Source organism: Artemia franciscana, chromosome 18, assembly GCF_032884065.1.
Source record: "Artemia franciscana chromosome 18, ASM3288406v1, whole genome shotgun sequence".
NCBI lineage: Eukaryota > Metazoa > Arthropoda > Branchiopoda > Anostraca > Artemiidae > Artemia > Artemia franciscana.
Window position 1 is genome coordinate 35,080,925 of NC_088880.1, and position 15,664 is coordinate 35,096,588.

General features: G+C 34.2%; 1 protein-coding gene across 4 annotated transcripts in view; it reads left to right on the plus strand.

Annotated features, from left to right (window-relative positions):
• LOC136038932 (potassium voltage-gated channel protein Shaker-like) overlaps nucleotides 1-15,664 on the plus strand; it is a 299,836-nt gene that overhangs the window by 140,445 nt on the left and 143,727 nt on the right. Inside the window, exon 1 of one of the 4 annotated variants that reach the window (XM_065722440.1) lies at nucleotides 7,221-7,893. The exons of the other annotated variants lie outside the window; for them this stretch is intronic. Within the exon in view, the coding sequence (XP_065578512.1) occupies nucleotides 7,868-7,893 (26 nt within the window). The 5' untranslated portion in view covers nucleotides 7,221-7,867. Of the gene's footprint in view, nucleotides 1-7,220; nucleotides 7,894-15,664 lie in introns of those variants that run through there. 4 annotated transcript variants of the gene reach the window in all.

The following is a 15,664-nucleotide window of genomic DNA, read 5'->3' on the forward strand; positions in this document are numbered from 1 at the left end:
TTAACTGAAAGTAAGGAGCGACATTAAAACTTAAAACGCACAGAAATTACTTCGTAAATGAAAGAGGCTGCTTCCTCATCAGCGCCCCGTTCTTTACGCTACAGTTTGACTCTTTCTCTCAATTCTTCTTTTTAAAACAGTAAAAAACTTTAGCGTAAAGAGCGGGGCGTTGATGAGGAAGCAGCCCCTTTCATATACGAAGTAATTTCTGTTCGTTTTAAGTTTTAATGTCGCTCCTTACTTTCAGTTAAAAAAAAAATTGTTTTTTTATTTAATTTCTGAACGTTTTTGAATCAATGCATGTTTCGATTTTGGCTCTCCGCAGAGGAATCAAAACGAAATTTGCATATTTTTTTTTTTTGGCTAAATGGCTTTCTCATAATTTTGATCGAATGATTTTGAGAAAAAAAGAGCGGGGGACGAAGCCTAGTTACCCTCCGATTTTTTGGTTAATTAAAAAGGCAACTAGAACTTTTAATTTTTTACGAATCTTTTTATTGGTAAAAGATTTACGTAACTTATAAATTAGCTTACGTAAAGAACTTTTGTATTCTCATGTTTTTATTACATATATGAGGGGATTCACCCCTTCGTCAGTACCTTGCTCTTTACACTAAAGCTTAAATTTTATCCCAATTTATTAAGAATGACCCCTGAATCACAAAAGCCGTAGAATAAATAGTTTAAATTACTAAAAATACTTTAGCGTAAAGAGTGAGGTATTAGAAGGAGATGAGCCCCTCATATGGGTAATAATTTCTGTTTGTTTTAAGTTTTATTGCTGTTCCTTACTTCCAGCTTAAAAAGCTTTTTCACATTTATTTTTTAATTGTTTTTTTTAAATAATGCTAGTAAATCCTGCTCTCCCTTCATAGAAATTTTCTTCTCCCATGACAAATTCTCGATGGAAAGTTCCCCCAGCATATCCCCCTCTTCTCAACCCCTCCCCCCAACCAAAAAAATCCTCCTGAAAACGCCTGTATACTTTCCAATAACCATTACTGTATGTAATCACAGGTCAAAGTTTGTAACTTGTTGCCCCTCCCACGGGGACTGTGGGGGAGTAAGTCGTCCCCAAAGACATAGTTATAAGGTTTTTCGACTACCCTGAATAAAATGGCTATCTCAGAATTTTCATCCGTTGACTTTGGGAAAATAATTAGCGTGGGAGGGGGCCTAGGTGCCCTCCAATTTTTTTGGTCACTTAAAAAGGGCACTAGAACTTTTCATTTCCGTTAGAATGAGCCCTCTTGCAACATTCTAGGACAACTGGGTCGATACGATCACCCCTGGGAAAAAAAAAACAAAAAAAAAAACAAAAAAAAAACAAATAAACACGCATCCGTGATCTGCCTTCTGGCAAAAAATGCAAAATTCCACATTTTTGTAGATAGGAGCTCGAAACTTCTATAGTAGGGTTCTCTGATTCGCTGAATCTGATGGTGTGATTTTCGTTAAGATTCTATGACTTTTAGGGGGTGTTTCCCCCTATTTTCCAAAATAACGCAAATTTTCTCAGGCTCGTAACTTTTGATGGGTAAGACTAAACTTGATGAAACTCATATATTTAAAACCAGCATTAAAATACGATTCTTATGATGCAGCTATTGGTATGAAAATTCCATTTTTTAGAGTTTTGGTTACTATTGAGCCGGGACGCTCCTTACTACAGTTCGTTACCACGAACTGTTTGATTTGTCCGTACTTTGGTAAGTTTTCAGATCAGTTTTAGGTCAGGAACAGAGTTGCCACACTTGTAGCACAAAATTACCATTTTAGCACTATTATTTTATATGTGGGATTCTCGCCCTCGCTCAGGGTTGCTTAAATAGTACTAAATAATATTTATTTGCACAGTAGCGCTATTTTAGCACTATCACAATTAATTTTTTCTGCTTTAACACCGAAAATCGCTGTGTAGCGAAAATTTGGGCAATTGTAGTTCTTTAGGAACTGACGGTGGTGGCAATCCCGATCTGGCACTGCTAAACGAAGAGGCTGTGCCGGCCTGAACGTGATAGTAGAAGGGAGAGGTTTTTCGAGTTTAGGGTACTAGAAGAGGTTTGAAAATTAATGTTAAGAAGACTAAGTCACTAAGGCTAGGAATATGTGTAGATGAAAAGTTGACGTTGGGTAGCGAAAATATTGATCAGGTGGGCAGCTTCACTTACCTTGGTAGCATCAAATAGTTCGTGGTAAAGAACTGTAGTAAGGAGCGACTCGGCTCAATAGTAGCCGAAACTCTAAAAAACGAAATTTTTATAACAATAGTTACATCAAAAGAATTGCATTTTTATGCTGATTTTAAATATATAAGTTTCATTACGGGAAAACACTTGTTAAAAGTCATAGAATCTTATCAGAGACACCTACAGTAGAAGTTTCAAACTCTTATCTACAAAAATGCGGAATTTTACATTTTTGCCACAAGACAGATCACGGATGCGTGTTTATTTGTTTTTTTTTTTGTTTTTTGTTTTTTTTTTCTCCCAGGGGTGACCGTATCGATCCAGTGGTCCTAAAATGTCGTGTGAGGGCTAATTCTGACGTAAATTAAAAGTTCTAGTGCCCTTTTTAAGTGACCAAAAAATTGGAGGGCACCTAGGCCCCCTCCCACGCTCATTTTTTCCCAAAGTCACTGGATGAAAATTCTGAGATAGCCATTTTATTCAGCATAGTAGGAAAACCTAATAACTTTGTCTTTGGGGACGACGTACTCCCTCACAGTCCCCGTGGGAGGGGCTGCAAGTTACAAACTTTGACCATTGTTTACACATAGTAATGGTTATTGGGAAGTGTACAGATGCTTTCAGAGGGATTTTTCTGGTTTTGGGGGGGGAATGGTTTGAGGAGAGGGGTTTATATGGGGGGAACTTTCCATGGAGGAATTTGTCATGGGGGAAGAGAATTTCCATGAAGGGGGCGCAGGATTTTTTTTATAGCATTTTTTTAAAGAGCAGTGGAAAAATAAATATGAAAAAGTTTCATCAGCTGAAATTAAGGAGCAGCATTAAAATCTGAAACGAACAGAAATTATTACGCACATGATAAGGTTCACCTTCTCCTAATACTTCACTCTTCACGCTAAAGTTATTTTATTGATTTCATCTATTTATTCTATGGCCTTTGGGATTCAGGGGTCATTCTTAACGAATTGGGACAAAATTTAAGCTTTAGTGTAAAGAGCGAGGTATTTACGAGGGGGCCAGCCCCCTCATATACTTAATAAAAACATACGAATTTAGAAGTTCGTTACGTAAGTTAGTTCGTAAGTTACGTGTATTTTTACTAATAAAAACGTTCATAAAATTAAAAGTTCTAGTTGCCTTTTTATGTAACCAAAACATTGGAGGGTGACTAGGCCTACTCCCCCACTCTTTTTTCTCAAAAAGAGCTCTTTTTTTCGTCCGATCAAAACTATGAGAAAGCCATTTAGCCAAAAAAATAAATTAATCTGCAAATTTCCTTTTAATTATTCATGTGCAGAAACAAGTTTTTTTTTTACTGAAAGTAATGAGCGACTTTAAAACATAAAACGAACATAAATTACTTCGTATATGAGAGGGGATGCTTCCTCATTAACGCCCTGCTCTTTACGCTAAAGTTTTTTTACTGTTTTAAAAAGTAGAGTTAAGAGAAATTTCTGTTTGTTTTAAGTTTTAATGTCACTCCTTACTTTCAGTAAAAAAAATATTTAATTATTAGTAAAGACGGCGGAAGCAGTAAAAATGTTAAAAGTAGAATAGCCAAGGACCAGGATGTTTTTGACAGTTAAAAAAGAGTTTGGAAGGACAGGAAGATAAATCAGCAGACAAAGATTAGAATATTGAAAAATACAATGATGACAGTGTCAAATATGGCTCTGAAGCAAGGGTGCTCCGAAAATCGGATGAAGATTTACTAGATGTTTTTTCAGAGAAATTGCCTACGGATTGTTCTGGGTGCCCGGCTGACTGACCGTATTCCAACAGTAGACTGTACGAAAAATGTGGTTCAATCCCGCTTTCTTGGGCTATAATGGAAGAGAGTTTGAGATGGCTAAGGCACGTTCTGCGGATGAAGGATGACAGATTGCCAAAGATTGTCCTTTTCGACCAACCGTCTAGGGCTAAACGGAAACCTCATTTCCTACCTTCACCATAGGAGTGTTTTTCTCGTACACAGCACTAATCACTTTAGTTATTGAATTCTTATGTTGAGCTGAATTAAACTGAATGCTCACAATCTATAAAAGAGAGGACTAATGGTGCTTGACAACTATAGAACTTCTCAATTAAATTTAAGAGAGACAATTGGCAAGACATAATCTAAGAGACATATCCTCTGCCATGCCTAAACCGCGCTGTTCTTCTCTTAAAACCCCATCTCCAGCATCTCCAAGTCTAATAAGTATCATCATACTAAGTAATTTGCTACCTACAGAAACCAGGCTAATGCCTCTATAGTTACGACAGTCACTCGTATTACCTTTCTCACTCTTATTTTATGAGCATTTAGTTAGAGTTTTCCTAAATCAAGAGGTACTTCTCCTTTTCCAAAATTTATATAAAGTTGAATAATTCATCTCTAACTTTATAACTACCCTAGTTAAAAAATTGATTTACCACACTATTAGAACCTGGGACCTTACTATTTTTTATTCCTTTTAGTACTGTCACTAATTCCTCTCACAAATAAGTCTCCTTTCACATTCAAAGGTTCGCAAACTTTTCATTCTTTTCCTGTAACTCTATCACGATTTAGCATATTCTCAAGATATTCTGCCCACCTATCTTTAACTCTTTCCTTATCACTAATTGTGGCCCTGTTCCTATCTTTAACTAGGACTAGTCCAAGTATGTAAAAATGGGTTTTCGTATAAAATAAAATTGAGTTCTTCTGTTAAAGAGATTAAAAAAACTTGTCTTTCTTATTATTGAGTGAAGATCAGTACTAATTACAAATTAATGAAAATGACCTCTTACACAACAAATGGCTCTTTAACTTACCTTTTGTTGCAGTATTGATCATGATGTTTAATAGATTGTACATATCGTTGCTTTTACACCTAAAGGACATATCTAAAATTTCCACACTTCTGAGATAACTGCAAAAATTTAACATGTCGTTCTCAAGGGGAGAATCAGCGGGATGCTGAAGACGAGGATGGTCGATGATAAATTGCCCTGCCGATTGATCCTTTGAATTCAGCACAATAAACTGTTTTTGACAATTGTTCCAGACTAATGAAAACGTCAAATGCGATCTTTAGCCGTAACAACGAAGATTTACGTACGAAATACTTTGATCTCGGGGATAATCCTAAAGGCAGTCCAGGCCAAGATGAGATTCTCGTTGGTTATAAAGCCAACTCAATTTGTTTGACTAATTTTGCTTCTATTTTGTACCTGGGCAATTTTAGTTATACTTGTAGGTAAAGTCAAAATACAGTGTATATTATGTATTCCGTTTGAAATTTTTTACTTGAACAATATATAATTTTCAAGTATACTAATCAGTGACCAACTAATCAGACTATGTATTTGAGGCCTGATTTTCAGAAATCAGGAAAGAGTTAAGCTTTGAATGTAACTTTTTGAATGAAAAGTTTTTTTTTATGAAATTTAAGACCTTATCATAAAGAGCTAGGGTTAAGTAAGGGCAGCCCTCCTTATATTGAGAATAAATCTGTTCGTTTTAAGTTTTAATGTTGCAAGACTTTGTTCCTTATACCCCCCCCCCAACTAAAAACATTAGCTTCGCCTTGGTGCACCAGCTATAATACTAATATTGAGTTATATAAAGTTGTCAAAAGACGTCACTATCAAGACCATTTTCAGAAATTAGGAAAGGCGTAAGCTTTGAACAGTAGTTTTCCTATCTGTGTGTTCAATGTGACTGAATATACAAATGCATAATATTATTAGGCAATAGATAGGAGCAAATAAGTGCTGGTGGAAAATTTCAAGGCAGTTTTTTTTTTCAATTCGTGTTTCCTGTTTGTACAATTGAATCACGACGTTATTATCAAGAAAATAAACATTGTGTACCAAAATCTTGATTTTTTTATCTAAAAATCTGACTAATTTTTGGCTAGGGCTAAGGGGTATCTAAGGGATATCAGCTAGTTAAATCCGCCCAGATTAGTTTTAAGCCACAAAAACGATGAATATTTATATATCAATTCATGTCGGATGACAATGGAAATAAACATCGAATTTGTAATTACACTCAATCATCTCCTATTCAAGAAGTCTACAATGCAAGGTCGTATCCAATTTTTTGGGGGGGAGGGGGTACAGAAAATTTTTATAAAACATCAAAATTATGTTTGTATTCAATCTTGTTACCTTTTTACGAGTTGGACACAAAATTTGGGAAGAGAGAGGGGACTCAAAACGTGGAGGCCCCCATGGATATGGTCCAGCTTCAATAATATAAAAGCAATGGCGGCACTACGGACGAATAAGGGAGATGGTGACCGCACACGGAAACAAGAAAACGTTTATAAGGTGTATCAAACGATGAAAATCATTTAATTTTATTCTTGGTAAATGTAACATTCTTTGTTGTAATCCATCACCCTCCCCCTCTGGAAGACTCCAAAACGTAAAAAAAACCTGAACAGTGGATATGGAAAGAAATTAGATAAAATTTTGTTGTAATAGAAAACTAATGAAACACACATTAATTTTTCCTATTTTTTACTTCAGTTTTTGATTTTTGTATAGAAAAAATTAAAACAGATAAATAAATCTCAGGAGAAGCTGTTTATTTTATAGGAGCATGGCGTCAATTTGACTCAAAGTTATTCTTAGTTACTTAAATTGAACTTCAGTCGAGGTAAGACTTAAAAAAATATTGCCTGTTGGGAGGTATTTATGTATCAATCTTTCAAAGAGATGTTAACCTAAAGTTAGATTTATGTTAACTTAAGTAAGCTTAAGTTAACTTAAGTAAGCTTAAGTTAACTAAAGCTAACTTAAGGCGTACTTCAATCGGTTTAAAACTTCAAAAAGATTGCCTGTCGTGAAGTATTTATTTACCGATCTTTCAAAGAGATGCTACAAGCTCTTTCTGAAAAGGGTTAGAAACGCTTCCTCATCACATAAGCTAACTAGCTTATGGCATGTCAAAAGTGTTTCTCCATTATTTATAGATATGCTGTGAAGAGAGATATGGAACCACCGTGAGCGTAGTGGTTTTTCATCCAAAGAAACTTTCAATCGAAAATCTGTTTTAGTTGCCTACTTGTTGCTTTGAAAAGAGGTTGTAATTTTGTGGCTTCCTCCAAAGCTCTAAGTTTTTTCCCCGAATGGTTACAACAATGTCCTATTCATTTTGTACAGATTTCAATATATGTGAAAGAGTTTGGATTTAATCCTTCCAAATAGAATTAAACCCATAATATGTGTTTTTTTCAATAATTAGTTGGTTACAAAGTGCTAAAATAGGTTGTGTCAAAATATGTTGTGGTCGTTGCTGATCTATATCTAGAAAACTAAAAAATAGCTTCGTTGTGCATTAAAATTAGGATTTTGGGAACGATATTGTGAAGTGATTCTGTAATTATCTTTAGAAAGGAATAGGTTGATAAAATTGGCTAGTCACCAATTTTTTCTTACCTTACGAGCTTTACAACGTTCCCTTTCATCATATCCCTTTCATCATAATCAGACGGCAGCATATTTATTTATCTTGTCAAGCGAGTTCTTACATCAGGTGTCTGTAACGAATTCAAAAGTGGAAGAAGATATTATCCATATTTCATGTTTCACTACCTTCTAATGATCATTATGATGATCTCTTTTCCTAAATTGGGAGGAAAATGTATCTGAACTTGTGTTTGAGAATAGATGGCATTCGGATCATTTAACTAATAACTGCAATGCAGATGATTTTAGCTGCCGGCGGGTAAGAGATATTGCAGTTATTTCACTAGCAAGGACTCTTTTTAGTTTCATAATCTTGTAAGTTAGTTTAGTTTCTAAGTTAGTTTAGTTCATAGTTTAGTTTCATAATTCTTTCTTTTAATAATCTTGTGATTTATGTGCAGATTTAGTGATTTTTTTGATTAGACAATATACAAAACCACTAGAAATGGTGATAAATCACTAAGAACCCTGATGACAATTGATCAAAAAAATGTTATCAAACATGTATTGCTGTGCTGATCCTCCCTTTGAGCACAACTTAGCACACTTTTTTTTAATGTCTCAGAAGGTCAATATTGCCAGATATACCCTTTAGAATGTCATCAACCACTTATGCAATGTTTGAGTGAAATTAAGTTTAGTTTGGGAAGAAGATAGAACAGTAATAAAAAGGGTTTTATTACAATTTATCACAAAAAATAAAACAAACAAAAACGGGTAGCCTGCAAGTAAATATCACAAGGCGAGGAAGCAAAATATTGGCCAGAAAAAAAGTGTACAACAAATTAATTTGGAAAAGGCTTAGCCAGTGAAAACCATAAAACTTTCTGATTTTCACTTCTAAAAACTTTTCTTTATTTATTTGTTTCATGTTTTTTACGTTATGTTAAGCCAGCGTATTTATAAAACTGACCTTTCCCTTTAGACATTAGAACTTAATGCTGTCCACGAACACTGTCCTATAGGATAAGATGGGAAAGTACTTCAGATAATTTTGTAGCCAAAAAGTATAGAAAAACCTGTTTGTTTATAATATTGGGAGATTTGGCAACATTGAATATTTGGCAGTTTCTATAATCTTCAGATGAAGTGGGATTTTGCAACCCACAGCTCAATTTGTATACACCAAAGGAACCCCAAAAAGATATATACATTTTGAAAATTTATGTGAAAAAGGGGCTTAAGCTTCAATAGCAAAAAATCCCAGGTTTTCTGAAGTTCTGACCACATTCTGACTAAATTCCCTCTTGTTTTGCTGTGTTCTCGAAAACTCGGACATCACGAATAAATGCAACTATAAATAAAAACAACTAAAAGTTCCTAAATTTTTTATCTTCATTGAGATTCCCCACGCTCTACCTACATCCCCATTAAGATTCAAGCATACCTACTAAAAAAAACTCGCTTCGTTTGCTTTAAATATCGATATTTCCAAATCTGAATGAAAATTTGTTGCCCTTATTGAGCTCCCGTTGGCCCAATCAAAATTTGCGTAGTTTTAATCTGATCAGCAAAAAGTAAGTTTCCGCCAATTTTGGGGCTTCACAAATTGTTACAATCCAACTGGAAAATATTGGTTTCGGGCCAATCGGATAAAATACTATTTTTTTCGGATGTACTTGGATTACGTCCATACCTTCCTGTCTAGTCTGCAAGACGTCCATGTTTAATCAGAAAAAAAATCAGCCAGTTACCAGCCTCAGAGATCAACAAATCACTTTTATTTTCAAAATGTTCGATTTCATTAAGGTACACAGGGCCTTGTCTAGCTCTCCTCTAAGCTTCGAGCTGGTCGAAGATAGAAAGATTTTAGGCCCATTTTCGGGGACCGCTAATCGGTCCAGACTAAAGTAATTTTAAGCTTCTGTAGTTCAGTCTTAATGGCCCAGGAAATTATCGATTTAACGTTCAAGCAGATAGCAGACATATAGTCTTATCGGCCCATTAACGGGCGTCAAAATTTTTATTTTTGCCTGGGGTTGAATATAAAATATTTGGTCATGATAATTATAAAAATTAATATTTCTTGGCCGATTTTATCTAATCATTGAGGTCCCTTTGAACCAGGGAACCCTTAGCTATATCAACAAATTTTAACTCCCCTTCCCCCCATAACAAGTTCTCATACAGCTTAACAAAACACAGGCAGTTAATTAGTCAAAATTATTACGTCGTCATTCCAATTCAAGTTAAATGGATATTTTTTCTTAGGTCAATAACTCAAATTTTGAAAATTCAAAAGTCTATCCACTTTCTCATGGTGTTGATATGGTGTGTAGAGAGTTTCAAATTTCTAACTTGAATATTTCAGCTACTTATACGGAGAAAAACCTGATTTGGAAGTGGGTTGGAGCTGAGCGTCTTTCCCTGAAATATTACTCTGACAGAAAACCTTTCAGGTGAATCTTTTAGAAGAATTCTTCATCTTATTCCTCCATCACCTGTGTGATAACCTTTTTAGATAAGCTAAGAATGAAAGCTATGACGCAAATAAACCATTTTGGGACCAATAAAGTAAATCATGCTTGTCACCCCCTCTCCCCCTTCTCCAAGCTGATCTGCCATTATTCCAAGCTATTCGACTGGAATGCAAACACATCTTTCAAACAGTTCGTGGTAACGAACTGTAAGTAAGCAGGGAATTTTGGAAAACGGATTTTTGATACCAATAGATATATCTAAAGAATCGGTTTATTATACTGATTTCAAATATATTAGTGCATCAAGTTTAGTGTTATCCGTTAACAGTTACGGGCCTGAGAAAATTTGCCTCATTTTGGATTTTTGATGATGGGGGAATTTGCTAGTTTTTCTATACACAATTCTTTCATATGTCTTGCTTTCTCTTTTCCGTTTCAATTTTACGCGTGGATTTGTTAAGGGTAATTGTCCGGGATAATTTTTCACAAAAGTTGAATTTTTTAGAGGATATTTCCATAAAGAGGGGGATTTGTTCGGGGAGGTGGGGCCATATTTCCTGGCATTATTTAAAATATGATCAAATATTAAATATAAAAACAAGTTTTTTCTACTGAAAGTAAGGAGCAACATTAGAACTTAGAGCAAACAGAAATTGTTACTTATATAAAGGCCCCCTCCTCAACACCTCGCTCTTTACGCTACACTTTGAATTTTGTCGCAATTCTTTAAGAACCACTCCTAAAACACAAGGATTGTCTAATCAGGACGATAAGAAGTTTCTTTTGAAAGTACTAAAAAGTTTCAGCGTAAAGAGCGAGGTGCTGAGGAAAATTCACATGACATTTAAAATCACATAAAAATTAAAATAGGAAAAATCACATGACATTTAATAACAAAAAATTTGTAGTACAGCCCTTTTTTAATTATATCCTAATGCTGACCATGCGATGTACCCATATGACTAAGCCAGCTCCAAAAATTGAATTATTCCATATGTATTTCAAAGAGAAAAATACTTGTCTAAATCTCTAGTGAGAAAAAAAATTCAGATATAACTTGGCAAACACTTCCTTCTTAAGATGCCAAGAGATACAGTCGCAATGTTTTCTTTTTAATATGCCTAAAAGTCTCAGGTACATACTGCGCTTGTCGTTTTTTTTTTCTTTTTTTTATGTTGAGACATTAAACAAAGAACAGCATTAGCCAAATTTTGTTTTAGATCTATATCAATTAGGAAAACTTTGCTGGTATCCTAACTATGACAAACTTATTTAATCTCAAGGAAAAACGAGAAACAAAAGTATTTATGACCTGGCATGGGACTAAGGAGAGGATGGTGATGTGGCATCAATTCATAAAAAAGTGGGAGGGGGCAAAAACATTTTTTTCAAAACCTAGGATGCAACAATTTTGTTTTTTCCCCAGTATGTTTCAATGAAAAATACCAAAAAAGCCATTTTTCGATTTAAAAACGAAAACAGAAGTATTTTTTGAAAGCTGGGGAGTAGTGTCAAGAAAATTTTTGGGGCAACTGCCCATTTGAACCCTCAAATTGACGCCATGGGAATGGCAGCGCAGTTTCTCTTTCTCTGGGTAAAACAGATTAATTTTTTTGGATTTCCTCCAATATTTTAAATTGTCACCCATTATGTTAGACCCCTTTCCCCATCCTTCTATTTATTTTTCAAATTATGGATTTAATATAAAAGTATTATTTTTGTTTTGGAGTGGTTTGAAGCGCTACAAAGGATATAGAAAAGTCGTCAATTTCCTTTTGACAGGTTTAGTCAACTAGTTCTCACAATAAAGGCAGTAGGTCCATTTTCGGTATGTTCTGCTCAAATGCAGAACTTGGTTTTGCTTTTGCTCCTCATTTTTATTGGATAAACTGTTTATCAAAACAGTTAATTTTTAATCAACTGCACGTATGTTTAGAAACAAACCATACTCTGCGATCAAGCATTCCTTCTGATATTAGTAGGCTATATTGATACCCTTGCAATAGTTGTCTTATCAGGGACAAAGCTGCTCTTTCACAGAACAAATATTATAAATTGAGTACTTTGCTGTAGCATGACCTCTTAGAATTTTTGCTCAAATAACCATTCTTTTTAAATATTAGTTCAAGAAACTTTTTCCACAAAATAAGTGTTCCAAAGAAAATTAAAGAGCTCATTAAATCGAAAATGAGCAGAAACAAATTCAAATAATCTTCCAAGAGTAAAACTACCACAAATCTCCATCAATAAATAAATCAAGCCCAAATTAACATAAATTACTATAAAAAATACTCACGATTAGGGCTAACAACCCCCATGCCTTTTCCAAACCAGAACATAATTTACTCTTTACTGAAAAAAAGATTAATGTGGAATATCAGTTTAATAAACATATACTGATATTTATTCCTTAAAGTCTTAATATTTTTTTATTTATTAAAAATAGAAGAATAAAAGGATTCAAAATTTATTTTGTTTTCACAACTGAAAGATTTCAAAATATGCTTGGAACCAACTTCTTCTGCACTAGTTACATTGTCAGAGTTGTATAGTACTCTTTTGCTTTTTCTTTTGTAGTGCTCCGTCACTTTCTTTTTGTATGAAGACTGGTTTCCAATGAATAATAATAATAATAATAATAATAATAATAATAATAATAATAATAATAATAATAATAATAATAATAATAATAGTAATAATAATAATAATAATAATAATAATAATAATAATAATAATAATAATAATAATAATAATAATAATAATAATAATAATAATAATAATAATAATAGTAATAATAATAATAATAATAATAATAATAATAATAATAATAATAATAATAATGAGGTAAAATTCTAGTTAATTGACTTCTTGCTATCTTGGAAAGGGTTTAGGTTAGTAAAATGAAACTTTCAGGGATGGGTCTCCAGGCTAAAGTGTGTCCCGGGAAGGTATTTTAATGTACCCACCTCCACTCCTTCTCCCTCTAGAGGGCCCTGAAATTTGCCTACATGACAGGTCTATAACCTATTGAAATTTTGACAAAAACAACATTTTACCTTAATTTTCAGTTACTAGTTGCTTTTTCTCTGCCTTTAGTTCTGAAAATGCAATTCCTTTTATTTGAGTAGAATTTTGAGCCATATCAATATTGTTTTTTCTAAATTTAGGTAATGTATTTGCATATCTTTAAAACCTTATAAAATGGGATTGAGCATAGTTATGAATCTGAAAACAATTTTGTTGCACTTCAATTAAGCAGAAAATCTATTTTGCAAGATTTCACTTTTATAACACACATATCCACTAGCATATCAACTACCTCCACTCCAACGAGTGGAGGTAGTTGCTTCAAAATACCTTCCCGGGATTTTAGTCTGTAGATTCATCCCTGAAAGTTTCATTTTCCTAATCTAATCCCTTTTGTAGATAGCAAGAAGTCAATTAACTAGAATTTTACCTAATAATAATAATAATAATAATAATAATAATAATAATAATAATAATAATAATAATAATAATAATAATAATAATAATAATAATAATAATAATAATAGTAATAATAATAATAATAAAGTAATAATAATATGTATGCAGTGGACGAATTGCCTCACTTACAGTCCTTGCCCTGAGAACTGTGAGGGGGGAGCTGACATCCCCTAAGGCATGTGTTTTGGTTAATCATGAGCGTAGGGGTGGCTGGCTGTCTGGCATTTAACTTTTAATTCTTTAAAAGGACACTAGAACTTCCGATTTCTAATCAAATGAACCCCACTGGAAGTTTATACGACCACCCATTCCATAAAAACCTTATGGGACCCAGGGGCATAAATTAAAGGCTTGGATAACTTCGAAGACCACACTGCCTTTCCATGACGAAAATAAAACAGTTCAAAATAGGGATGATACCTTTTTATTGACAGTGAATAGATATAATTTTTTTTTTTTAAACTGGATATTTCGAACACATATACAGTGTTCCATTGCTAAACATCAGAGTTTTACTGCTGATAACACTGTATATGTGTTCAAAATATCCAGTTAAAAAAAAATTTATATCTATTCGCTGTCAATAAAAAGGTATCATCCCTATTTTGAACTGTTTTACTTTCGTTAAAGGCTTGCCTCTTGTCTGTATGGTTGTTTCAGCCCTAGAGGCATTGCTATATGTTCTTTGGACTATTTTTAACAAAATGGCTATCTCACAATCTCAGTCAGAGGCATTTGGGGAAGAGAGGTCGTCGGAGAGGAGGCTAGTTTCCCTCCATCACTTTTGACTCTCAAACAGGAACTACGAAATTCTGTTTCCAATCAAAGGAGCCTCCATTATAAGTCTATATAACCATCCCTTCCATAAGAACCTTGTATAACCCAGGGTATAGCATAAGTCTTTGCCCTTTGAATCTAGGGGGTTGTTTCATCCCCGAAGGTCTTGCATATGATCTTTACATTATTTTGAACAAAATGATATCTAAAAATTTTGATTGGATGTGTTTGGGGAAATCACTGACGTTGGGTCGGGCTGATTACCCAACAATCACTTTTTACTCTTAAAAAGGGTTCAGTTTCGAATCGAATGAACCCCTTTCGATGTTCAAAAGATAACTCCTTCCATACAAATTGCCTAAGTGAGAAAAAAATAATACATTGTCCCCACATTGCTCTTTACTTTGGCAGCGGAATCGCACTGCCTATGATACGACTACTCGATAGTAATGACTACATCTAGAGTAAAAAACAAATACGCGTTAGAGACTTTCTTCTTCGGACAAAATAAAATGGAAAGTTCCCTAGCCTGGTAGCCTGGTGAATTAGGTTTCTCGAACATGTCGCATTTAATTGTATAATTTTCATAAAGACCCAACTGTTTAGGAGAGTTTAACCTCTTTTTCAACAATTAAACGAATTTCCATATGCTAATAACTTTTGATAAGTGACTTTAAAATTAAGAAACTTTGACTAATTTTGACAATACATAACAAGAGCTAAGAGCTTTTATGGCACTTGTGACGAGGTCGGAAGAGCCAAGAGCTCATATGGCATGAGCTCTAGCAAAATTTTGAGAATCAATAGATTGCTTTAAAAGGAAAATCAGAGGCTTAATGCCGGTCGGGATTAAAAATAAGAGCTCTGAGTCACGAGGTCCTTCTAAATGTTAAAATCCTTTAAGATCCGATCACCCACTCATAAGTTAAAAATACCTCAATTATTCCTCTCCCTTCAGCCCCCTAGATGGTCGAATCAGGGAAAACTACCTTATCAAGTCAATTTGTGCAGCTTCCTGACAAACCTACCAATTTTCATCATCCTAGCACGTCCAGAAACACCAAACTCGCCAAAGCACTGAGTCCCACCCACTAGCTCCCCCAAAGAGAGCGGATCCAGTCCGGTTAGGTCAATCACGATCTAATAAAATTTATAAGCGTTTTCCAAGATTTCCGGCCCGATCTCAACAGATCTGGTCGGGATTTGAAATAAGAGCTCTGAGACATGAGTTCCTTTTTAATACCAAATTTCATTAAGATCCGGTCACCTGTTCTTAAGTTAAAAATACCTCAATTTTTCTAATTTTTCCAAATTAACAATCTGCAGCTCCCCCAAAGAGAACGGATC